Genomic DNA, 27,115 nt, shown 5'->3' with positions numbered 1-27,115 from the left:
TATTTTTCTCTATAATCTTAAGGCGCTTTTAGGCTGAGGGAATAAATTTATACAAATAAAGGAGTATATTGGTATGAATAAGAGCATTTGAAAAAACATCATATTTTTTAGATTTTAGAAAAAGGTTATAATTCATGTACTTAGCCACACAAACAGTCAGTTATGCCGCCATGCAGTCTTGTCTTCAATATATGAGCTATTTTTATTGATGTATCCTTCACATTTGATGTTAAGCCTTTTTTTTTTTCAGAGATTTTGACAGCAATAATATACGGAATATCACCTCTAGTTCTGTAAAAGTCAAGGCAGAAAACTTGTAAGTAAATCTTAATTATTAACATTATTGCTTATTTTTTTACTCTAAAATTAATTAAAAATACTTTTTTGAATGTGAATACAGCTGATAAATGAATTGTCTATGAATATTCTGTGTCCTATTAATTTAAACATTATTTCTTATTCATTACACATATTATATGAATTTATCGCATTAAAAAGTCTAGTAAGGGATAGTTGAAAGCATGATTTAACATTCAAGACCAGAAATTCGGCATAACAGTTTCCAAACAGACCAGCACAGTACCAAAGTACATTTAAATTATGTCAAGAAAAATGTTTTTGAATGTGAAAATGTTTCACACATTTAAAAAATTATATTTCTTGAATTAAAAAAATGTCCAAGGAAACGCAAAAAACAAAATTGAAACATTGACTTTTCTGGGTTTCTTTAATGATATATATGATTTTATAAACAAGCTTTTTTTTCTTTTACATTTAAATTTTATTCCTTTTTTGTATAGATTTATTTTTAAAGTATTGTGTTTTGTTTATATTAGCAGGTTGAATCAAATTTTTAATAAGTACTTTTTTAAAAGTATGTTTGAGCTTCTCTGATTATAAAAATAAAAGAAAGTTAATTCGTTATAAATATTCCTTTCATTATGAACATTTATCATCATTATGAACATTTGTTGAACATTGAGCATTTGAAAAGTCAATCAAGTTATTTTCATGTTATTATAAGATATTTTTCAATTTCAAACAAGATTCCTGTTTCGAGTATTTAAGAAATATTTTCCTTATAATTACAAAATATTAATTTGATGAGAAACATTAACCAGACTTGGGTAAAAAAAAAAAAGTTAATTGTATTTAAGTTTGTTGTTGCAAAAAGTGAGAAATTTTTAAGAATTGAGTAATTCTTAAAAATTTTATTTATTCACAAAATTGAGCAATTCACAAGTATGTTTAGGAAAGGTAGATAAATATATATCTTAACCATCCAATGAATTTCTTATGTTTTACTCCACAGTGACTTTCTGAAACGTCTTTAATATTGCTGCTTTAACAATGCTTACCTCTTTATTCATTTCGCAGTTTTCTTTAAACTATATTATTAAATTTAATATGATTCCATGATATTAAATCATATGTAAGTTTCTTAGAATTTTTAAAAAATATTTTCTTGATTTTTTTTTTTTTTTCAGAATTTTGGATCACAACGATATCGAAGTGATAGAAAATTGGTCTTTCCATGATTCTCAAATTGCGAATTTGTGAGTATATAGCCAATTGCATGGCTTTTTTTAATAATTATTATTCATATAATAAATATAAAAATATTAAAAAGTAATTTTATATCATTAATGTTTAATTTTTTTATAATTATTTAAAAATGATTCTACACTGGAAAATGAAATGATAAACATTATGAATGTCGCTTCGTGTTACGGTCTGTTACTTTAATTTCTATGATTCTAAATCTAATCAATGTCTACTTTATTGTAATAATATTTCATTTTGTTGAAAATGTCTAAGAAACTTCATCTAATATAAAAATATTTATGATTGCAATTGCAGATTGTTTGCAGTAAAAATCTAAATTTAACTTTACATAAACACATAATGTGAAAATTTATATTTATTAATTTAAAGGTATTTTCATTTCTCATAATTGCTCTTAAACTTGGTTTAAATAAATTAAATATATTTCATTTTGTTGAAAATGTCTAAGAAACTTCATCTAATATAAAAATATTTATGATTGCAATTGCAGATTGTTTGCAGTAAAAATCTAAATTTAACTTTACATAAACACATAATGTGAAAATTTATATTTATTAATTTAAAGGTATTTTCATTTCTCATAATTGCTCTTAAACTTGGTTTAAATAAATTAAATATATTTCATTTTGTTGAAAATGTCTAAGAAACTTCATCTAATATAAAAATATTTATGATTGCAATTGCAGATTGTTTGCAGTAAAAATCTAAATTTAACTTTACATAAACACATAATGTGAAAATTTATATTTATTAATTTAAAGGTATTTTCATTTCTCATAATTGCTCTTAAACTTGGTTTAAATAAATTAAATATATTTCATTTTGTTGAAAATGTCTAAGAACCTTCATCTAATATAAAAATATTTATGATTGCAATTGCAGATTGTTTGCAGTAAAAATCTAAATTTAACTTTACATAAACACATAATGTGAAAATTTATATTTATTAATTTAAAGGTATTTTCATTTCTCATAATTGCTCTTAAACTTGGTTTAAATAAATTAAATATATTTCATTTTGTTGAAAATGTCTAAGAAACTTCATCTAATATAAAAATATTTATGATTGCAATTGCAGATTGTTTGCAGTAAAAATCTAAATTTAACTTTACATAAACACATAATGTGAAAATTTATATTTATTAATTTAAAGGTATTTTCATTTCTCATAATTGCTCTTAAACTTGGTTTAAATAAATTAAATATATTTCATTTTGTTGAAAATGTCTAAGAAACTTCATCTAATATAAAAATATTTATGATTGCAATTGCAGATTGTTTGCAGTAAAAATCTAAATTTAACTTTACATAAACACATAATGTGAAAATTTATATTTATTAATTTAAAGGTATTTTCATTTCTCATAATTGCTCTTAAACTTGGTTTAAATAAATTAAATATATTTCATTTTGTTGAAAATGTCTAAGAAACTTCATCTAATATAAAAATATTTATGATTGCAATTGCAGATTGTTTGCAGTAAAAATCTAAATTTAACTTTACATAAACACATAATGTGAAAATTTATATTTATTAATTTAAAGGTATTTTCATTTCTCATAATTGCTCTTAAACTTGGTTTAAATAAATTAAATATATTTCATTTTGTTGAAAATGTCTAAGAAACTTCATCTAATATAAAAATATTTATGATTGCAATTGCAGATTGTTTGCAGTAAAAATCTAAATTTAACTTTACATAAACACATAATGTGAAAATTTATATTTATTAATTTAAAGGTATTTTCATTTCTCATAATTGCTCTTAAACTTGGTTTAAATAAATTAAATATATTTCATTTTGTTGAAAATGTCTAAGAAACTTCATCTAATATAAAAATATTTATGATTGCAATTGCAGATTGTTTGCAGTAAAAATCTAAATTTAACTTTACATAAACACATAATGTGAAAATTTATATTTATTAATTTAAAGGTATTTTCATTTCTCATAATTGCTCTTAAACTTGGTTTAAATAAATTAAATATATTTCATTTTGTTGAAAATGTCTAAGAAACTTCATCTAATATAAAAATATTTATGATTGCAATTGCAGATTGTTTGCAGTAAAAATCTAAATTTAACTTTACATAAACACATAATGTGAAAATTTATATTTATTAATTTAAAGGTATTTTCATTTCTCATAATTGCTCTTAAACTTGGTTTAAATAAATTAAATATATTTCATTTTGTTGAAAATGTCTAAGAAACTTCATCTAATATAAAAATATTTATGATTGCAATTGCAGATTGTTTGCAGTAAAAATCTAAATTTAACTTTACATAAACACATAATGTGAAAATTTATATTTATTAATTTAAAGGTATTTTCATTTCTCATAATTGCTCTTAAACTTGGTTTAAATAAATTAAATATATTTCATTTTGTTGAAAATGTCTAAGAAACTTCATCTAATATAAAAATATTTATGATTGCAATTGCAGATTGTTTGCAGTAAAAATCTAAATTTAACTTTACATAAACACATAATGTGAAAATTTATATTTATTAATTTAAAGGTATTTTCATTTCTCATAATTGCTCTTAAACTTGGTTTAAATAAATTAAATATATTTCATTTTGTTGAAAATGTCTAAGAAACTTCATCTAATATAAAAATATTTATGATTGCAATTGCAGATTGTTTGCAGTAAAAATCTAAATTTAACTTTACATAAACACATAATGTGAAAATTTATATTTATTAATTTAAAGGTATTTTCATTTCTCATAATTGCTCTTAAACTTGGTTTAAATAAATTAAAGAAGACCACATGTCATTGTATTATTGTACCTTTTCTGCACATAAAAATGCTTTTATAATGTAGATTATTTATTGATTTTTCAAAAAACTTCATTATTTTGAAATGAAATCTTCTGTATTTCATATTCGAAACCAATTGCAATTAAAAAAAAAAAAATCTGTATATATAAGGTAATGATGTTTTCTAAAAACTTAAATTTTTAAATTCCAAACTTATCTACAATATTCATGGCTACCTATTCATATGTATTTTGCTTCATTTAAAATAAACAATAAATGAATTTAATGTTTATTTAAATAAATAACATTTTATAAACAAAACAAATTTTCATTAGTTATTATTTTTAGACTTTAAAATAAATTGAAATGCGATTTTATAACATGCTGAATTAAAGTTTAAAGATTCGATCCCATGGGGAAAACATAGATTGTTAAAATGTGAATAATTGAATATAGAAGCTCATTATATATCATTATTTCATTCAATAAGTATCTTTATTTATACTGACACCTTTTTTATTTCTTTTGCAGGAGCTTGAAAGGGAATAAGAAACTGAGACTCATTGCGGAAGATGCATTTACTGGCCTCAAAAATCTCAGAACGTTGTAAGTGTACTTGTAAAACATCCTTAAAAATATATATTCTAAGATGAGATTTATTCCCTGGTTAAGTATTTAAAAAAGATGATTTTTTTAAATTAAATTAAACACAATCACGATTTGTATTAAATTACGATATTTCTGCAATAAATAGATTAATCCGCTTATGAAGATTCAAATAATATATTGATATGATAGAGATGTGTATTAAAAACATAATTTCTAAATACTAATTTGTATTAGGATTTGTATAAATATTAATTTGTATTCTGGATAGTTAGTTAACTATTAATCAAACAGTCAACAGCATTTTTTATCTTTTACACTTAAATATTTAAAAACTGCTTACTCGACTTCTGCTTTCAAGGTACATTTTTCACTGAAATAATAAACTAACGCAGAAATTATTAACATCACGTAATATCAATGTTTTTTGTTCTCTCGTGATTATATAATAGTATTGACACTATTAGTCATTAACATATAAAATTATTAAATTTATTTATATAATCAAATAAATTTAAATGGTTTAAGCATTTTTAGCACACTACAAAACATTTGGAATTGGATTAGAAACACCTTTGTTTTCACATTAAATGATGACTTTATTGTAAACAACGTATTCGTTAACATTAATTTCACAAACCAAATGACTTACCATTACTAGGTAATTGAGTTATGATAATGAACAATACATTTATTATATTATTCTTTAATAGGCTTAACATAATGAAAGAGTAATGAACGTAAAAACCTCCAAAGTCCAAGTGCTCTTAAATCTGAGTTAATAAACTTGTTTATGGCATAGAATGCAGTTAATAATGCTCTCTCCTCTTTATGTATGTCCCAAAGAATGAAATGAGAGAAAAATCAGCTTGTATTGAGCAACAATCATTCAGATAATTTTAAAAATATCTATGACAAATTGATGAATATCTATAACGAATGATTTAATTGATCTACAACAAAGAGAAAGTCATCCTCTACAGATGTTCAGTTCTTTTAAATATCCTTGCAGACACGCGCCGTGTTTTGTCTATAATATTCTAAAAACTAATTTTATTGTTCATTCGTTTCTAAAATTTTGTAAACTAAAATTTTACATATCATTATTATTTAAAATGAGCTGAATAAATGCTATTGATTACCATTCTAAATTGCTTAAATGACATTTTAAGCCATGCATTTATTTCTTGTCATATTGTGCATTCACATATTTTTGTGGATGTTATAAATATGAACTTTATCTTGATGGTTACAATGCCTAGTGCCGAAGGATTATCTTTATCATCACATCAACTCCCCAACGTTCAATTCGAAAATAATGTTTGGTATACTTACAGAACCAACTGATGTTCTTGTGAGATAAAGAATACTAAATAATTAGCTGAGGACAGGTAGATAATATAAATACTAAAAAGAACAGTTGCACTAGTCTTTCTAATAATTTTTTTAAAAAAAGGTAAGACCAATTTGGTTTAATTAATTGATAAAAAGACTTATTAAATAAGCACATTAAGCAAAAGTAAATAAAATAGACAACATTGTTGAAAGTCCAGGGTCCACAGCTCTATTATGAAAATTAAAAGAAATATGTAGTGTAACCTGAAAAAAATAGGAAAAATAATAAATTCTACAATTTTTTATAATGTTACTTAATGACTAAACTTTCCCTTATTTGCCCTGAAAGCAGCGACGCCTGGTCTGGTTACATTTGACCAAAATTTATAAAGATCCTAAAATAAATGTTTGAAAAAATGTTGGCTCTGAATCCAATCTCTCTCAGAATAAATAATAAAACTTGCAGATAATATTGTCTATAAGAACATTATATGTATGCTAAAATAAAATGCATGTCCGTTTAAAGACTTATACGTTATGAAACGAAAATCGAGCATTTCATAAAATGTTGCACTAAAAGGATTCTCTTGTTCCACGCTAATTGAAAAAAAAAACACTGCCACTTATAAGACTATGTTGACGGAGTTGCGAATGCTTCCCGAGTCTAAAGTAACTGCAGCATCGACATGAATAAACTTCCTTAAATCAGCTACTTTCCGTCAATCCATGAAAAATAGAAACATTACTAAAGCTCAAAAAAGCACTGGAATAAAAAGATTTTTCTCTGAAGATGCTTTCTATTAAACAAGCAGGAAGTAGAACTGAGGAAAAAAGTTACAATGAAAGGAAACATTCAAATATTAATATAGACAGTTAAATATAAGAAAAGCAGTCGAAAAAATTTGATAAAGAAAGGGAAAGGAAAATATCTAATTATTCCTTTCCGTATTTATAGTTAAAATTTGAATGTAGTTTATACTCATAAAAAATTAAATGTATTAGTAGGCAATATAACATTTTTATTAAAAATTATAAGTCTTAATATTTTCTCGGATACAAAAAATTAAAAAAAATACAAAGAAATGGTATTGTAATCCTTAAAAATGTACTAACAATTTTTTAAAACATACGAAAAAATTTGATTTTTTCCGATCTTTTTGAGTCTAAAATATACATTTTTGGAATTCTGCCAGTCTATGAACACAATAACTCAAAAATAGTGAATTAGATTATTGAAGTTTGGCTGATCTTTCCTTTAAATTTATAGATTTCATTTAAATTTTGAACGAAATCCATAAACAAACCTTTGTCCTAGTGCAAGTAACCATGGCAACCAGAAATCGTAATGAACTAAATGAATAAAATGTGCAAAACTATTTCAATATCTAATGTCTAGATTTGTATCAAAATTCGAACTACATCCGTCAACAGATTGAATGTTGGTCGATTTCTAAATTCATTAGCAAATAAAGCTCATAAATATAATGATTTTTCTTAAAATATAAAATGTGAATATTGCTTGAATGAAATTTAGGACTTTCCAGAATATGAATTTTATATTAGTTTTAAACGGAGAAGAAACTATCACATATTGAATTCCTATTAGGTAATTAGCATTAAAGAATTCAGATGACAAATGGAATGAAATTTTTAATTGGGAAAGGGTTTCTTTTCTTTAGCTTATAAATATTAAAAACTCAAAAATGAGCATTTACATAAGAATTTACAGAAATAAATATTGAAAAAGAAAATTGGAAATGTAAAAATACCAACTCAGTGCGAGATATTTGAAATAAAATAAATAATTAATATTCACATAATTATCACAATAAGGTGTGTTCAATTTCTGACTTTTCTGTGAGACAAGAAAGCACGCTTATGCAGAATTATCTTGCAATGAAAAGTAAAAATTTTAAGAACTTCCTATAAATTTCTTAAAGGAAGCTGTGCAGCAGTTCAGTATTCTACATTTTTTGTTAGTGTCCAAATAAAGGCAAAACAAATAACGAACTCATAACAAAAATATCTAAATCTAGCTTTTTTTACTTCCTTATAACTTTCTCAATGTTTTTCAAATATTAAATTTTTCCAAAAATATATATATATTTTTCTTTGTCTTTTCTTTATAATCTTATCTTCTTATCTTGCTATAAACCATAGTGAATTAGCAATATGAAAAAACAAGCAAGTAGTTTTTTTCTTAGCTAAAACTGAAGTCAAAATGAATCAAAATCACTCAAACAAAACCATTCCTCATGTTTTTCTCCTCTCATCAATAGTTAAAGAACCAAAAACAGAAATTCAGGTAAAGTCGATCTTACTGAGGAATAAAGAGATTTCCCTTTTATTTTTAAAAATATTTATTGTTTATTTAGTAAATATTATTAATTTTCTAAAGTTAATGGTGAAAATAATTATTTTTAATGCATTTTGTTTTCTTTTCAAGTCATTTTAAGTCTGTTACAAAAACATCCATATATTTGGTAATTTTGGATATTCATGATATAACAAAATCAAAGATGAATGATTTTATATTTTCAGTTAGTAATTCTGGTTTGTCTTTTCTTTACTTTTTTTTCATTTGCCATCTTTGATTTGAAATAGAAATTCCAAACCTGACAATAATTCATTTGAACTAACATACTCTGTAGGTCCTCATCTAATCTTATTGCAATATCAGATTTTTATACCAACGTTTCAAAAATATTATTAACACGCTTTTGAAGAACTATTATAAAACACATTATTGCAAATATATATTTGATCAAACTGTTCAAAAAAGTAAACTTCAAAAAAGGATAATGCAGATTTTATATAAAATTAAATAAATAATAGAGATCTTATACTGGGATAAAAAGCTGGGTAGTTGCTTCCTTTTTGCTATGTATTTTAATTACAAATCATAAAATTATGGAAAAATAAACTTTAGTCATTAACATTCATTACATTCAAAAACGTTGATCATTAAAGCCATTTTTGATTGTATTAGATATGTATCTACATTATTGTATGCTTTCTGTTTTTTGCTAAATAAAGACATTGGTTTCTTTTAGCATCATTCTTTCAAAAACTATTTTAGAACTTTTCAGTGTGTTTTATAATCAGTTTAAGTTACAATTGAAGCAGTCGATTTCGTAGGTTATTATTTTCAATACTTAATATTTTGCCTTATAGGGACACATAAAAAATATGGTAGAAATATTTGTCAAAAATTAATACGAAGTAACAAAAACCTATTGAAGTATCCTTTTGTCTTAAAAATCCCGTTGGTAGAATTTGATCTCTTCCTTACATGGTATGTGTAACAGTTGCAACAGTATTAATAGTTTCAAATGTCATATGCTTATTTATAATTAATGCTTGAAATTACATCAGACCTTTTTTAATTGTTCAGTATCCTTTTCTACTGTATTCAGTCAGGATGATGTTAATCAAACTTGCTGTCTTTTGAGCACAGCTGAGAAAAATAAAGACTGCTTATAAAATGACAAATATTGTTCGCATGCATGTTAAAACAAGAAAACAAATGTCGCGAAAACTTTTAGAATTAAATTATAAGAAACACAATTCAATTACTCTTTAAATAAATATAATTTTGTCCAAAACCATCTTATATTAATTCAATTTGAGTCTTTATTATTATTGATTATTAATGTAAACGGAATGCGACTGGTATAGAAATGAATGAATGTCAGAAATGATCTCATGTCAATTCCAATGCTATACATAAACTAAAAGTTTCAATGGCTAAAATTGTCAAATCTTTTGTAGATATACTTCTTCCGTTATTCCATTCCTTTTTTATGAAATTATTACTAAAAAGAATTTATTTTTTTTATAGTGGTCATCATTTATTTTTTATAAAGGAATTGTCACTGGAATTGTTTAATTATAACTAATTTTTATCGATATAGCAAAATTAATTTCTTGCAAAAGTAACTCAAATCTGCTTTGATATCCTTCATTTAATGCTTTATTTTCTCTTCCTTAACACCATAAGGGACCTCTCTGAGACTTCGATACGCCACCTACCAACCAGCGGGTTGAGCAGCCTGGAAGTGCTTAAGATGAAGGACACATTCGCCTTGTGGGAGTTTCCCTCCGTGCTGCACTTCCCGGATATCAAAGAAGCCCATCTCACCTATCCTTACCACTGCTGCGCCTTCAAGTTCCCAGTCACTCATGACCCTTGGGAATTCAGCAGACTACAGTCCCTCAGAAGGGATGTACACCGAAGATACTGCGCCTCCACCACACCGGAAAGCACGGAAGAGCACGTCACATTGCCCACTGTCCGCAAGAGGTCCGCAGATAACGAAGGTATTTATGCATAGATTGAGAACATTTAAATGCTAAAAGAGAATAGCATGATTCTGTTAGACATCTTTTTTTAATTGAAATAATATTTGCACCCTAAGCCAAGCAATTCTGTAAGAAGGTTTTACTCATATAAAAAGATAAAGGCATTTTAATTCATCAAATATTTTTATGTATAAAAATACGCATTAAAGATATTAAATAAGAGGGTTTTAGATAGCAGCTATTAAAATTCTCTGAAAGAAATTTTTGAGTGACAGTTACAATTGAAGGTCGACTAAGTCTTCAATAAGGCCAAAGAAATGTTTGACCAATTCAATTCTTGATTATATTTATACAAATGAAGAAACAATTATTGTTTTTAAAATATATAAGATAATCCGACATTTTTTTTACTAAAAACTACTTTTTAATGATTTCTTTTAATTCAGAAGTTTTTCATTAACAATCCATAGATGTGTAAGGTAAATAGGACATTTTTGATCGAAAAATATGGAATTTTCTTTGAATAATCAAGAAACTTTGTAGCTTCTGCCTGAATTGCTTTTGATATATTACAGTTATAAAAATAAAAAAAAAAATCTTATAAATATGTAGCCTAATAACAAGTTTCTAAATAATAAAATTACTTTTATTATTAAATCTTACTTTCATGAATCTCTAGTGAACACAAGTCATTTTTCTACCGAATAATTAGTATTCACAGAAAAGCTCCAATGACCTCATTTTTGATTTACCCTTTTGGAATTAATTTCAATATGAATTCTTCATCTCTATCCATTACAGGATGTATACGAAACAGATTTTGTGATGAAGGTTTAATAGATTTATTAGCTATTATATTATCTCTTTTATTATTAAATAAATGATACCGAATTGTTTTTTAAAATAATGATTTTCAAAATCTGGAACGTCCTAATATTTAAGTAAATTTCTTTATTTCCCACACATTTAAATTAATAATGATTGAATTGCAAAATGTTGGATAATTAAACATGACAGGTCAAACTTTAATATTTTCATTTTGTGTTATTATAATTGGGAGGATTGTTAGTTAATTAAGTCAAATTACTTCCGTAGAACTATCTTTCGAACAAGCATAATGCCGAGTATTAAGATAATTCGAAATTTCAGTAATTAATCCGGAGATATTTCAGGAAGAGAATAAATATTTAATAAACAAATGACGAAATGCATACCTGGAATCAGAATTTGGAAATCTGCCCACATCATTATACGCAGAGTAAATATTTAATTCATTTACTCTCTTAATGAGGTCTAATGAAATTAAATGTTCCAAATTTGGTTAAGGAATAAGTGGGTCATGATGCAACTATTTTTAAATCTTCATCGATTTTGACATCTGCAGGTGATGAAGTTGAAATGTAAAAGAACAATTTCTGCTTACAAAAAACATTTCAGTGTAGTTTTCGCTAAGCTGTAACATTTTATATTCTTCTTCTCATTAATTTTTACATTAGATAAGCTCTTTCTTCCTTTCATTAGTTGATGCATCAGTTTCATCTTCCTGTGATTAGTTTATGCATCATTTTCTTCTTGCTGTGTTTAGTTGGTGGAGTGAGTTTAGAAAAGTGAAAATATTGCTAGTTTACTACCTTCCTATATAAATTCCATTTTTGCTGAAATTCGATATAAATTTAATTTTTTATCCCAGCGTTGGATCAATTGGAATATTAGGTTCCATAGAAAGCTGTCGGCTGAGAATAGAATAGTTGTCGCACGGGCAGTTTCAGATCATTATGAGAAGGTAGCTTTTAACCGTCTAAAACCTCTTCGTGGGTTCAAATCATAGGTCAACGATGTATTAATGAATGGATAGAAATTTCAGTTAATCAAAAGATGCCAGGTATGTACAGCAGTTTTGAGATTATGGATGAGAATGCAGTATATTCAAAGAATGTAGAATTAGAATGTTCTATCAAAGCATGTGAAGGATTATAAAAATTTCACCCTATCACTTTTAATTATATTAAATCTAATCATATTCTGAAATATGACGATATACGACGATCATCATCTAAAATGGAAGTTTTAAGGATTCTAGTGAGCATACTTTTGCTTGGATTTCTTTAGCTTTATACGCGACCAAATGTTACTATCTAACTTTGAGATCAGAAACAGACATTGATTTTCATGGAAATAATAATGCACATTTTTTAAACTGATTATATAAAATATCTACTTTATTTTACTTTCTTTTGTTTCTTTTTTGGGTACACTTCAGTAATGAGGATGTGACCTTACGGTATGGTGATTGGGTTTCGCCACCCTGGTGGGTACCGAAGTGATGGAGGGGGGGGGGTCGGATATCTCCTATATTGATGATGGGACATGCTTGTCAAGGAAAGGACTGTACCGTGGTCGGTGATGGCCCTTAGGAGTCAACCTTAGTTCCCGCTTTCTGCCCTGGAGGTCCATTCATTTAGATTTAATCCGAAAGTTTAATTAGACGGACCGAAGTAACCAGTTTGTTTATTCTCGCATCTGATCAATTGAGGGTTCATAAAATACTAAGCATTCCAAGGATTCCTTGCTTAGGTTCCAACGATTCATTTAATAGCAGTTTAATCAGGTAACATCCTTAAAAATCCCCACAAAACACTGTAACGCACCTTGTGTAATAAATAAAATTAATCAGTGAAATAATCTTATAACAATATCAATTATTACTTAATCTGAATTTCTTTATCGATTCCACCTTTTTAAATATTATTAATTAAAATTTATAAATAACGAATACTTAACTTTTAAGATATTTTATATCTATTTATATTACGTCTTTACTTTATTATTTTAAGTCTCGATGGTCTGAAAATCAATTGAAAGTGAATAAATAATTAAAAAAAAAAGAATTTTAATCAGGTTTGAGGTGTTTTTATGCAGAGATTATGTTTAATCAGTGATCATGGCATCGATGGAAACTTATTTAAGTGTTTTTGAAGACAGAACATTTAAAACTCAATTTCTGATCTACCGTTAGTTTTAAAGTCATCATATTTGTAAAAATGAACCCATGAAATTGATTTTAAGGCTCTTATCATCGCATAATTTCTTGAAAATCAGTAAATATCAAGCGATTCATAAATATTTTGGCATTAATATCAAGTAAGGCGACTCTATTCGACATGAAATTGTATGGTACATCCACACTGCGAAGTATTTACACAATTAAAATTTATACCCACCTGATACATTTCTGTTTTCATCCTGCTATTTTCTGCATTTATTTTTCATCAAAATGTATTTCATGCTTCTGAAATTCATTTATTATTGAAGCAGTTTCTGTTGTTTGAAAAAGCAATTTTAAGATTTCACGAAACAATTGAAAGTTCTTCTCATCAATCACTTTAAAAGTACTTAGAGAAAAGAAAGGCAATTTATTTTGTAATTTATATCACAGTAAAGGCTATATTTAAATCATATTTCTTTCTATCATTCATAAAATTTAATAGCCAGAGTTCTTCTCAGACACCATTTGTAATAAACAAAGTGTTCATTCTTGTCCAGACCCAACAGCTAATTTCTAAAGCATTGAGATTTCCAAAAGCAATAAGCGAAAATGATATCCACTAATCTGTTTCGCATAATTTGTTATAAATGCATTTTGTAAAATGTATTATTAATCGCATCTAATAAATTTTATAAATGTATTATTAACCGTATACCATTGGTGAACAATAGTAACGAAAGTTTAACAATGTCATTGGCGGACAGAAATTATGAAAGCTTATTAGAGTGTAGTCTTTGGCGATTTGATTCAATAGCTGGGATGCAGTTCATGCAAAAATTCTAGAAAACCAAATGCGTATGTAGAGTTCTTTTTTGGCAACCAATTGAAACCAAAATTTGACACAGACCTACAATTGTAGACATACCCAATTTAATGAATTTAAGTCACCGTTTTTGAGTTATCCCATTGACATTGTGGCGGATTGGAATGAGCGAGGATAGAACCTGGGATCTTGTGGTTCGCAGCCCAGTAAACATGACCACAATACAAAAGCAATTGTTCGTGTAGTGTAGCTGTTAACTGGCTTATAAGCTTTCACCACAACATGCTTGAGAAAACACAGACATATAGTCACCCTTTTGATGGTTTTGGATTCAAATCTGATAAGAATCTATACATTAAATGCCAAATTTGTGTACCAAACTTTATCCGTGAACTTTTCTTTATTTTGTAGCTAACTTACATACTGATGGCTAAACAGATCGACTTAAACTGATTGGATTTAGTTTAAAATTTGGGGGACATTTACAAATTTGGATAAGAGATTTATATGAAATTTAATCCGTCTATCTCAATGTGTTTTTGAGTTATCATAATCACAGTAGACTGAGAAACATAACTTCAGACATGTCTTGTCAAGACTCGGGGAGTTCCGAAACATGGATATTTGATCTAGAGGTTTTGATTCAATTAAGAAGATTGTTTTGGCAGTTAAGTATCTTCGTGTACTAGTAAGCCAAAAGTGACTTATTGATACAATAAATCATGTTTTGAGTTGTGGAGTCAATTGATGTATTGTTGAAAAGATTAGACAATCTAACTTTTTGTAGATCTTTGATCCTATAAATCATATTTTGCAAAATAAATTTGCATCAGAACCAACTCAGACATGAAGTTTAGAATATTTTTTGTTGTCTCAAGAAAATAATCTAATCAACCGGCATAGTTTTCTTGAGTAGACCTTGATTTTTCTAAAATATTGAAACTAAGCTTTTTATACCGATCAGTTTCGATCATATGAGAACATAACCTTTAACGTTCTCATTTAAATGATAGACGGATTTTTTTCATCTTTCAAATTCTTCAGCTTTCTGCTGTCTTTTTTTCTGTTTTTGACTCTCTTTATTTCATTACATTTCAAAAAACTTTGATAACACTTTTTTAATCTAAAAATGAACTGATTGCTGCTTCTTCAAAAAGGTATAACGTAGCTTGTCTATTCGAAAACCCTGGGTTAAATTTTTGGACAGACCAGTTCGAATGTTTCCATTTTTTATTGAGGGGGTTTGTATTCAAACTGATTATCACTTCATTGAGTCATTATATTAATAATTTTTAATAGCCATTTTACTTTCAAAACGTGCGTAAGTATTTTTCAATTATTCTTTTAATTTTGTTCATATTATTGGCATTTACTAATAAATTCACCTAAACAAATTCAACTATGTTTTATGTAAATCATGAAAAAAAAAACGCGATGAGAAATTACATTTTTTATTTGCAGGCATTTGTAATTTGAATTTTCGATTATGAAATGTATGTTATTGAAAACATCGCTTCAAGTTTAGCCCATAATTTTTAATAATGCACGATAATTACGAAATATATATTTTGAAAGTTTCATTTTGTTCTTATATATAATACCATGATAATTTCTTGTCATTTCAAAATTTATGAAAAATATAAGTACTTTTGTTGGAGTGCCCGAATTAAAATAACATTGCTCTTTAAGAGTGCTCTATTTTCAAAATTAATATTGCAAAAAAGTTCTGGATAATTTCAAAAAGAATGGAGATTATTATCAAAAAGAAAATAAATTATTTTGCAGAATATCTTGGAAACTAAAATGTGATTTCAAAAGTAAAAATTAACTATCGAAATCCATAATAAGAAGCAAAACAATTGCTTGGATGAATGGAAAAGTAAATATATATTTCTAATATAAAGTATAAAAATAGATAAAATAAAATCTCACAGAATTTGTTTAGTTTGAAATCATTTATAAGAGAAAGTTATAAAAACACATTTTAAATATTATATTCACGAAGAACTAAAAAAAAATCTACCGTTAGATACTTTTGAAACTAAGTTCAAACCTTTATATTTATGTATTTTCCTCTCTCAGTTTTTAAACACTCTTGTTATCTATATTATCTCACACAAAAACTTTAAGATTTGCAGGAAAATTTGGAATAGTATAAAAGTGAACCACTATTTATTCTTATGACATTGTTTTCTAGTGGATTGCAAATTTCTCTTTTTTTTTTCAAATAATCATAATGCAAGATTTGAGATATTATTTTGAAATTTTCATCATGAATTTCAACATATCTGCAGACAGAAAAAATCCGAATTAAAGTTAAAACATCAAATTTCTGTCGACTTTATTTGTTTTGCTATATGTTCCAGATTTAATATTTTTTGTTGCCATTTTTTATATATTAGTTGCTAATTTCATATGATACACGATCCTAAAAAGTCAAGTTCTAAACTATTTAGATTGTTTTTCTTTGCACCGTGTCCCAAAATGATATTAAAATGAAAACAATTATTAATGACCCGCGCTCTTCAAAAGCGGAGGATGTTTTTCTACTTTTTTTTTTTTTAGAAAAAGAGGAAACAAATATTCTTTCAAACAAAAGAAAAAAAAGAACGGATTCTCATAAGCGGCCTTCAGCATCCCTAAATCGCCCTACAAAATAATTTTTACAAGAGAAGGAATAGTAAAGATACAAGCTAAAATGATTTTTTAAAACTTTTCATTAGATAATATTCGTGTAGTTATTATCATTTATTGTTTGCATTCTAATTGAAATATACGAGCTGAAACATCTGGATAAAATAAAGTAAATTATCCTTAAACTTTTAATAATATCTGAATGATAACTTAAATTAATTTCCCAAAAGAAAAGTTATTTCTCACATTTTAAAAAATTCACTAAAAGATAGAACCTATCGTGTTGTTTCATCTTCACGCTGTTGCAAAATATTGTTTTAATGTGATAGATGTTAAGATTATTAATGTGGCAAACACGATATGATCGAGAAAATCTAAATTTTATCACGGAATATGCATTTTTAATTTCTGGTATACGTAGAATAGAATGTATTATTTGTCAAGAAATTCGAATTCAAGTTTTTGATGAATATCCAAATTTTAGAATTCCTTGAGTTCGAAAAATCTGTTTTTGGATAATGTCTGTTTGTTTGTCACATAGATACTAAAAATCGCTTTTATTTTGATGGATGAAATTTAGTATACAGTCATTACACCGAATTTGTTGATTTCTATCAAATTTTGTTCAAATTTCTTTCAGAAGTATAATTGTCCGGCTGTCCGAATATAATTTAACACGATAACTTCAAAATGCAGAGAGCTATATAGTTAAAATTCGATACACAGAATTAATTTCTATATTCTAGACACCTTCTATATTTTGAGTGATATCCAACAAAAGATGGGTCATGTGTCAGTCGGTACTTTCAGAAATATGTAAATGTGATACTTCAAAGGTGCAATGACTTAAATATATCGAATTTAGCATACTATTTTGTAACTAGAATTTTAGTTCTGTGACAACTTTTTGTTTCAATTGGTTAGGAACAACGCATCTAAAACACAATTTTTTAGGATACTATTAACCGCATACTAGGGCTCAACCGTCAAATAACTAATCAAGGACATCACAATAGATTTGTGGTGGTAACTTCAAAAGCCAGATAACAACCTCCGGACTGGAGTTATCACTTTTGTCTAGTGGTTATGTTACTTGGCTATGAACCCTAACATTGCGAATTCGAACCTCAAACTAGCATAGATTCAATGAAAACGCTGTATTCAAGTAAAAGTTTAATATTTCATACTTATTGTACTCCAGTGTTTTGCAAGACGTTCTGTGAGATTTCAGCTTTATTAAAGAAAATGCGGGAAAGTTTTGAATTTTTTATTCTTTTAAGCTTTTTACAATTTTAACCGCTTTTGCATTTACGTATTTACTTTCTCCAGTTTTTTACTTTCTGTACTATTGCTCCTGTACTAGATATCTATTTTGGTGGTAAATTCACATATTTTTTTTTTTTCTAAGGAGAAGAAGAAGGAGATGTGGTATACGGGCGTATGGTGTACACTCCATCCTCCGATTTCAATCAAAGTGAAGGCTGGGAGACAGATCTCGAGGAGTTACTGCGAAAAGAAGGTTGCTTCCATCCCATTGAAGGAGACTATCCGACTCGACTGCAGCACTTGAGTGACACTGACAACCTCGAAATCGAAGGTAGTTTTCCAACTGAATTCGATAACGATGCATGAATATTTGATATACTTTAAATTTATTTTGAGTCAATATATGTATATGGGATAGTATCATGCACAGAGCAGATAAAAATGGATTTATTTCCTCGGGAAATATGGCACAAACAGTTTCCATTATATTTATAAATAAATCATTCATCTTCAATTTCATTTTTTTATTGCATTTAGCTTTAGAACAAACTAATGTAAACAAGCAAGGAATCTTTTTCTCCTAAAGGATACTAAACTCATTAAAAAGGTGCCGTAAGTTAGAAAAATTAAATAAAATTTTTAATCGTTGATTAAAATTAAATTTAATTCAAAATTTTCAAATAAAAGGCGAATTTTTATAGGAAGAAGAGAAAACTGCTTTTTTCCTCTCCAGTTTGATGGCATACTAATCTATAATCGTTTGCCTTTTGTACGAAAAATATATCTTTGTTATGCTATCTGAACAATAAATTATTGGTTTATTATTTGGTTTTATGGCATCAGACCATCATTTGGCTATGCAACACCAAATATATGGTTAATATTTAAGAACATAAAGATTCAATTTTGCAAATTAAAAAAAATTATAATGTTACTTGAATAAAAAAAATATGTTGAAATGAAAACTTGTAGAATATTCAATCAAATGATTAGAAATTAGAACACATAATGAATAAAGATATGAAAAAAGGTTTTTTCCCTTTAAAGGCTGCAAACATCTGTAATTTTAAAAAGTTGAAAAATAAGATTAAATGATTAAAATACGATTGTTTTGATCTCTGAAAAGAGTTGAAACTTTTAATCAGAAACCCCGATTAATTTTTTTTAGGCTCAGTTTAAAAAACGCCTTTCGGCAAAATAGCACACATATCTTTAAGTGTTTCATTAATATCATGCATGACTACATCATGGTAACGTATAGAATCGCACCTTTGTTATCATGATTCAATTTGATTAGTCATTTGAATCAGGTTGACCATGATCCAATTTGATTAGTCATTTGAATCAGGTTGACCATGATTCAATTTGATTAGTCATTTGAATCAGGTTGACCACGATTCAATTTGATTAGTCATTTGAATCAGGTTGACCATGATTCAATTTGTTATCATATTTGATTCTGTTATTATATCAGGCTGTTTTGTTATCATATTTGATTGAAGGAAGAGATGATAGTAAATTTTTTTAACAAGAAAGACTAGATTTTAACACTTTTTTTTAACCGTTTACTTCTTTTGAAGTTCACAGTTAATTTCGTATTTATTTTCCATTCTATAGATAATTTAGGGAATACTTAATTGATGATAATTTCTCTTTATAAATCTCGAAGAAACTAATCTAAATGAAATAAAAATAAATAGAATTCATATTAATAATAATAATTCATTTTGAATAGCGCCAGAACAATCTGGATAGTATAATGTGTTTCTAATCTTGCTGTAAGAGATTCTGGATTTTTCAGTCATTCTCAATGACGCTTAATATTTGTTAATTTTAGAAACAAACCATATAAAGATTCATATGAACTACATTGTCTTTTCAGATATAAAGTTTCAAGTATGAAATTAATCGATATATATCAAAGAAAGTAAGTCTAAATATATTTTGAATGTACGAAATATTACTTAGACAGCATTAAAAAAAATTGATCGATCCTATGATTGAATGCAACGCTTTCTTCTATCAACCCAATGGAATTGCTGTCGATGATTAAGAATGAGATACAGTTTTATGAGAATTGAATAACAGCTAGATATTAAATACAAAACCACAAAATTCGAAGGCTGTAAGAGCCTTTAATGTCTCAAACAATATTCAATTGATAAATTGCACAAAATGTCAGTTGTCTTCCTCTCTAATTATGGATAACTTAACAAGGAAACTATTTCATAAATTCTACAACATATAACTTTGGATAAGTTTGATTTTTAAAATATTCTATGCTGAAAGATGTGTTAAACAAATCAGAGAGTCAGTAGAGAAAGTTTGGTGACCCGGAAGAAGTGAAAGACAAAATCAGATTAGTTTTGCAATAAAAAAACATTACACCAAACTTTTTTTTAAAAAAAAATCTGAATTTAAACTAACATTATTGTTTAAATTAATATAATTAAACATTTTCTAATTTGTGATAAAGTTGGATAACATAGTTAGCTCTTAGCTTTGTCTTTCGACATTTTATAGTTTCTGAAACAGGGCGCTAAAGTTTGTAGAAGAAAACATTATAATTCGAATAGTCAGTCATTGCCACGATTTTAGCAGAAAATTCTTCAAAGGATCGCCAATTTTGTCACCAAACAGAATGGTCATTTACTCGTCATCTACTCAGAATCCATCACAGCTATTTGAAAAACTATCTTCTTTACCGGAATATTTACTGTTGTATGAAGTAACATTACAAATGTTTTAAAAGAAACTTTAAGAAAATGTTCAACATTTTCTTTTTGTTATAAGACGCAATATATTTCAGAACTACATACATTTCATGTATACTTAAAACATAACAAGTTAGAATTGAAATTTCGAAAAGTCTCAAAACGCTCCTTATCGGAATAAAAAAAAGAGAAAACTTTAAAACCCTTTAACAACCTTACATTCCGTAGAGTCTGAAAGCATTTTTCCCTATTTGTTTGCTGTCACGGTCTGTGTGATTTCAAATATTTACTTTTTGCTACCACTCTACAAAGTTAAATCCATTCTGTCATCACTAAATATATTTCGAAGAAATCAGGAATTCAGAAACGCCAGATTGGTACGGCTTTCAAGTCTGTAAAAGCATCTAAAATAAATGTCTTAAAATGCTCCAATTCCTAAAGAGTATTTGTGAATAACTCGACAAGAAACAGTATTTTACCACTTAAAAGCCTGAAGAATTTTTCCAAGTTTAAAGCGAAAACATAATGGGCAAAATGTATCATTCGCTGTTTAAAATATAAATTCAACAACCATTTTTTCCTTTATTCCAGGTTAGAGAAACAATCTAATTCAGAATTGTTTACGATACATTTTATTTTTGCCCCATCTACACAAATAATAAAGATGAATGTATGTGTATTGGCTTTCTACAAGTTAAATCATTTGACCTACAGCTACCAAACTTGACATATATGTGCCTTGGAGGATGGAAATGTGCGCGTCAGAAAGATTTCTTTTTGAAATTTGGATAAAAAATTTAATTAAAAATTAAGATAATATTCAATTTATTCACGATAACTTCAGAAAATATTATATTATGCAAAAAAAAAAAACCTTACGCCATTTCAAAAAATACATTGTCTTTTTTGTGACAACAATTTAAGAGTAAAGAAAAAAAATCCTAAATTTTGGAATTCTTAAAAAAAATTCATTTTTTTTTCAAATTTCTGCAATAGATAACAATTTTGCACTAAAATTTAAACTGATTTAATTTTTTCACCAAATATTGAATCGCATTATTTTATTCTATTGTTGAAATCTAAAGGAGGAAGATTCTATTAAAACTCTGCGTACTTTACAAGACAAATAAAAAAAGTGGAGTCACAATTTCACAAAATTGTGGCTAAATTTTGTTACAGTTAGGTAGAAATGTACATCATAAACAGAAGTTATGTAAGACAATTTGATGGAATCATGAATTACATAAAAATGTATGAAAATATTTTAAAGGTTAATTTTTATCGCCATTTTTATTTTGTCATTTTGATGCAATGCTAGAAGAGCAAAAACGTTTGGAACTATTTTTGAATCTTCCTATATAATATTTATTTTGGTTAAATTTCTAGCGATGCTAACATGCGATTAAAACTAATGTACATACATAAAAATAAAAGCAAATTCATGGAGAATTTTATTTTAAATTGCTTTTAATGCTTGGGATGAGATACATTTAGATAGATATAGACTATTCTGCAATATTTTTACAATGTTTAACAATATTTAAAATTCTTAATAATGTCATAAAATCGTTGAACATTAACTTTATACCACTAAGAAGAAAGTTAAGTTTGTCTGAAAGTTACTTTTCAGACAAAAAAATTTAAAATGTACTCTTTCTAGGAGTAAAATAGCTTAAAAATATAAAGAACTGTGTTTTATTTCGGAAACAAAGGTAGCTTTATTTAAAAATTTCTTTTGATTCTAATATTAACAGACATATTTACTCAAAACAGCAAAAATGAATTAAAAAAGACCGTATATTCGAGATATATTTTTGTCTCAAAATGATCCATACATTTATAAATAGTCAAAATAAAATAGAAACAAAAATAGAAATCCTGCGCATTTAAAAATAAAAGTATTTGCAAACTGTATAATTTGCTTTAAGACCCCGAAACCATTTAGTATTTCATACAATTAACCCCTACGAACTGCAAAGATCTCAATATTATAAAAAAGAATTACAATTGAAAGGTAAAATTAAATTCCATCTTTTATGAACGAGATTCCGTCTTTCTTTGATATAATTCTCTGAATGATATTTTGATGAAATGTTTTTCTAAAAAGTGCTTTGTGTTCACAATAGCAGAAAGAGACGAAGACATATTTGAATACTGCTTTTAGTGCTATGTTTAATAAGAAGAATAATGAAATGATTTTCAATGCTTTATTTTTATGTTTTTTAATCAAGGAAAATCTTCAGTATTATTCTTTGTGGTAATTAAAATATAATATTGCATCTATGTAAATCAAACTGAAAAGGTAAATAATTTCCCAAGGGCCATTGAAATATTTTAAGAGATTTTGCAATTAAAATGAAGCTTTAGAAATGTTTTAAGAAATAATCTGTGATTATTTTGTAATTAATTAGTCAATTTTTAATTAAATAAAAGCAATATTTCTATAATATATATACAGCAATGCTTATGTAAGAAATATGGTGCTGCTTAGGATCCATTTAGTACACAGAATATAAAATAGCTAAATAATGGAAATAAAGATACCCATATGAAGTGTTTTTTTTTAAATTCTCTGAAAGGGCCACGGTGGCCTGGTGGTAAGGTCTCGGCTTGTGAGCCGTAGTGTTTCAGGTTCGAGACCCGATTCCACCGAAGAACCGTCCTGTAAGGGGGTCTCTTGAACATTAAATCCGTCATGCCAAACGTCCTCCCGCTGGTGTGGTGTGGGGAGGGGAGGTACCAGCTCAGGTGTCGTCCTCGTCATCTGACCACGGTTCAAAATTTTCAAAATTAAGAGGTCCATCCCAAAATAGCCGTAGTGTTGCTTTACAACGGGACGTTAATATAACTGAACTTAATTCACTGAAGTTGAAAAATCTTTCTTGAACGTGAAACTTTTTTGAAATTTCTTATGACATAAATATTGATTCAAATTTATATTTGTCTTTCGCCGTAGATGAAGATTTAGAAGTACTGCTTAATGCTTTTGGCTTCATTTTCTAAACCGTATACACATATAGGTTTTACCTTGCAATGTTTAGTTGCATTTTTTACTTTTACTCAAGAATTTTTAATATCTTATGCAAAAAAAGCTTTGTTACCTTATGGAAAAGTTTAATACTTTATGAAAAAATAAATTTGCAAAGCATAACATGAGTTTGTACAATGGAATAATTTATAATAAATTAATTCTTACATTAAAAAGATTACACATATCTATATACATTTAAAATTTATATGTTTAGAAAAGCGTTAAGATTCATCTTAATAATATTTAATTATTCTACAGTCACAGCTACGGCATCTACTTCTGGTTCATTCCAAGAACTAATTCGATATGTGATTAATTGTTATAAATATACAGGAATCTGAAATCAGCTGACAAATACAAATGCATGAAACGTTTTAATGAAGATTTAGCGAAAATTAATTAAATATCTCGCATTAATAAGAAAAACATAATTTCATCACTAAAACCTATAGGCACTGGATATAAATAAAAACTGAACTATTGGTGTAAAACGCTGATACTTGTCTTAATAAAGATTTACAACAATATTTACGATATTTAATTGAATGTGAAAAGATAGTCAATTTTTGAGTGGCTTCTTCGATGCACCAGTACCGATTTCTACGGGGCCGTGGGGGCCTAGTAGTGAAGTCTCGGCTCGTGAATCGTAGGGTTTCAGGTTCGAGACCCGATTCGATCGAGACCGAATCGTCGTTTAAGGGGGTATGTTGCATGTTAAATCCGTCAGGTCAAATGTCCTCCTGCTGGTGTGGTGTGGAGAGACGGGTGCCAGCTCAGGTGTAGTCCTCGTCATCTGACCGTGGTTCAAAATTACGAGGTCCGTCCCAAAATAGCCCTAGTGTTGCTTTAGAATGGGGCATTAATATAACTAACTGAACTAAACTAAACCAAACTGATTTCTATGATCGAAATTAGAAACGGATTGAAGTGGTTTAAACAGAAAAGTTAGAAAAGATTTATATTCGAAAACTGTTTTGTTTACATAAATTATAAAAATAAGAAAAATCATATAAGGAAAGAAAATCTTATTTCTTTCCGTTAAAAAACTGGAACTAGAGAAAAATGGATTTTACAAACATATATATTTAATTTTCATGCCGGGACAAGAATTTCTAAAATTCTTACCTTTTAAAAAATTGTTGAATTCATTTTCATCTGGATGAAATGTGGTTAAAACTTTATTATTGCTTGAAGGATATTACATGGACTAATTCTCTAAATGCATGTCATGATATTAATTTTGTTTCGGGTATTTGATCCTTTGATCTTAGATTTGCTATAACTGTCATAAAGCTATAATTAATTCAAGTGATAATAATTAATTTAGCAAATCATTGATGTTGAAGGTATTTTGAGAGAGACAGAAGAATAGTTAATATAGTCCATTTATTTTAAACAGATTGGATAGGATTAATACAGCTGGGATTCAAACTTTTACCTGAGTAAATTCAAATAATTTTTATTTCATATAGCCGCTTTTAGTGCCAAACTGGTTAAATGGAAATACTAGTTGTATTTAATTTTAAATATATAAACATAACCTAAACTAACCGAAACTATCCAAAACTTTAACCTAACTAGATACCCTAAAAATTGTATTCTTTAGCTTCGAATTGTGATAGAGAATGATTGATTTTTGTGATACATTTATACATATTTTGCTTATTATTATGCACTAAGTCCAAGGACAACACGCCGTTAAAAACTTAACTTTCGAGGTAATCTACCTTCTAATTGCACTTTTTCTTCCGCGATTTTGTAGATTTTCTTTCTTTATTTCTGAAGTATGTCGCGGGCAAATTGAAGACAATATCTCTTCAGTGACATTCAGCAATAGAAAAAAAATAACTAAATCAAATACCATAAGAAACTATGAAAATAGTTCCAATTCTTCAGTTGAACAAGGTAATGTATTGTAGAAGATTGGGGAAAAATATTTTTTAAAAATATCAAAATTCAGAAAAAAAAGCATGTTAATTAAATTGGTCTCAAGATTTTTAATATTAAATTTTCTTAGTATTAAAATGGCAGTGAATTATCTTTGTACAGTCATATTTTCACAAATTATCCTACAAAGACGCAAAAATCTCGCTTAGTAGTTAATTAAATTTATACTAAAAATTTCAAAAACAATGCTTCAAGTTGCACATTATCACCGGTCAAAGCTTATTTGTTTTAAATTTCGTAATTCCGGATCAATTGGTCTTTTCTATAGATTGTTGAAACACAAGCAAACTTTCTCTTTAATATTTAAAAAAAAAATGAGATCTAAAATCAGTAGTAGAGGTTACTGCTAGTAGATGCAGAGTATATAGATATTCTAGCCGGATAAATAGTTTCAATAATTAATGAATCTTGATAAAATTTATAAGTTATAAATATATTATTTTGTATAAAGAAAATATATATATCTATATAAAACAATATATAAGTATATCGAATAATAATATTTGTCTATTTTTACCATCTTCTAATTTTCATAGCGATATTCAAGTTACGCCAAGATAGCCAGACTTAATTAAACATAAGATATCCAAATTATTACATTCGCAGGTTTCCATGGCGATCGATAGATTACTGTAAAAAAATCAAATTCATGGCATTTTTTAGACTATGCCAAGATCATTAAACCCCATTATACATAAGATGACAAAGTGGTTGGCAACTTGGGATGCAGAAGTTCATATTTGTTGGCGATTTATCTCGTTGTTCGTAAAAATGAAAACAAATAAATATGTCCTTTAGTTGAAGGATCAATTTAACTGGATTTGGATTAGATAAATCAGATTGGAAAAGGTGTAATGTTGAACTTTCGTTTCCTTGAATGATTAAAATCCATCATAGAAAAACAATGAAATCTTTATATTATGTTCAAGTAAACAACATATTTAAAGCAAAATCGATGCATCCAAAAGAATAACATACAAAATTGATAATTTTATTATAGAATAAATGTGAGAAATTATGGAGAAAAGCTATTGGAAACAAATTTATAAAAGATAAATATATGCTCTGTAAATAATTATATACATATAATAATGAATAAAAAATTAAAAATAGAAAAGAAACTCTGCAAAAAAAA

The 27,115-nt window shown here is 27.0% G+C and overlaps 1 protein-coding gene across 1 annotated transcript in view; it reads left to right on the top strand.

Annotated features, from left to right (window-relative positions):
• Positions 1-27,115, top strand: part of LOC129962877 (lutropin-choriogonadotropic hormone receptor-like) — a 291,562-nt gene that overhangs the window by 204,888 nt on the left and 59,559 nt on the right. The window contains exons 6-10 of the mRNA XM_056076877.1: positions 251-316; positions 1,488-1,556; positions 4,868-4,942; positions 10,278-10,597; positions 18,431-18,619. Of these exons, the coding sequence (XP_055932852.1) occupies positions 251-316; positions 1,488-1,556; positions 4,868-4,942; positions 10,278-10,597; positions 18,431-18,619 (719 nt within the window). The remainder of the gene's footprint in view (positions 1-250; positions 317-1,487; positions 1,557-4,867; positions 4,943-10,277; positions 10,598-18,430; positions 18,620-27,115) is intronic.

The sequence above is a fragment of the Argiope bruennichi genome, chromosome 3, assembly GCF_947563725.1.
Source record: "Argiope bruennichi chromosome 3, qqArgBrue1.1, whole genome shotgun sequence".
Lineage (NCBI taxonomy): Eukaryota > Metazoa > Arthropoda > Arachnida > Araneae > Araneidae > Argiope > Argiope bruennichi.
The sequence above is the reverse complement of the archived record's forward strand: the minus strand, read 5'-3'. Positions and strand labels throughout refer to the sequence as shown.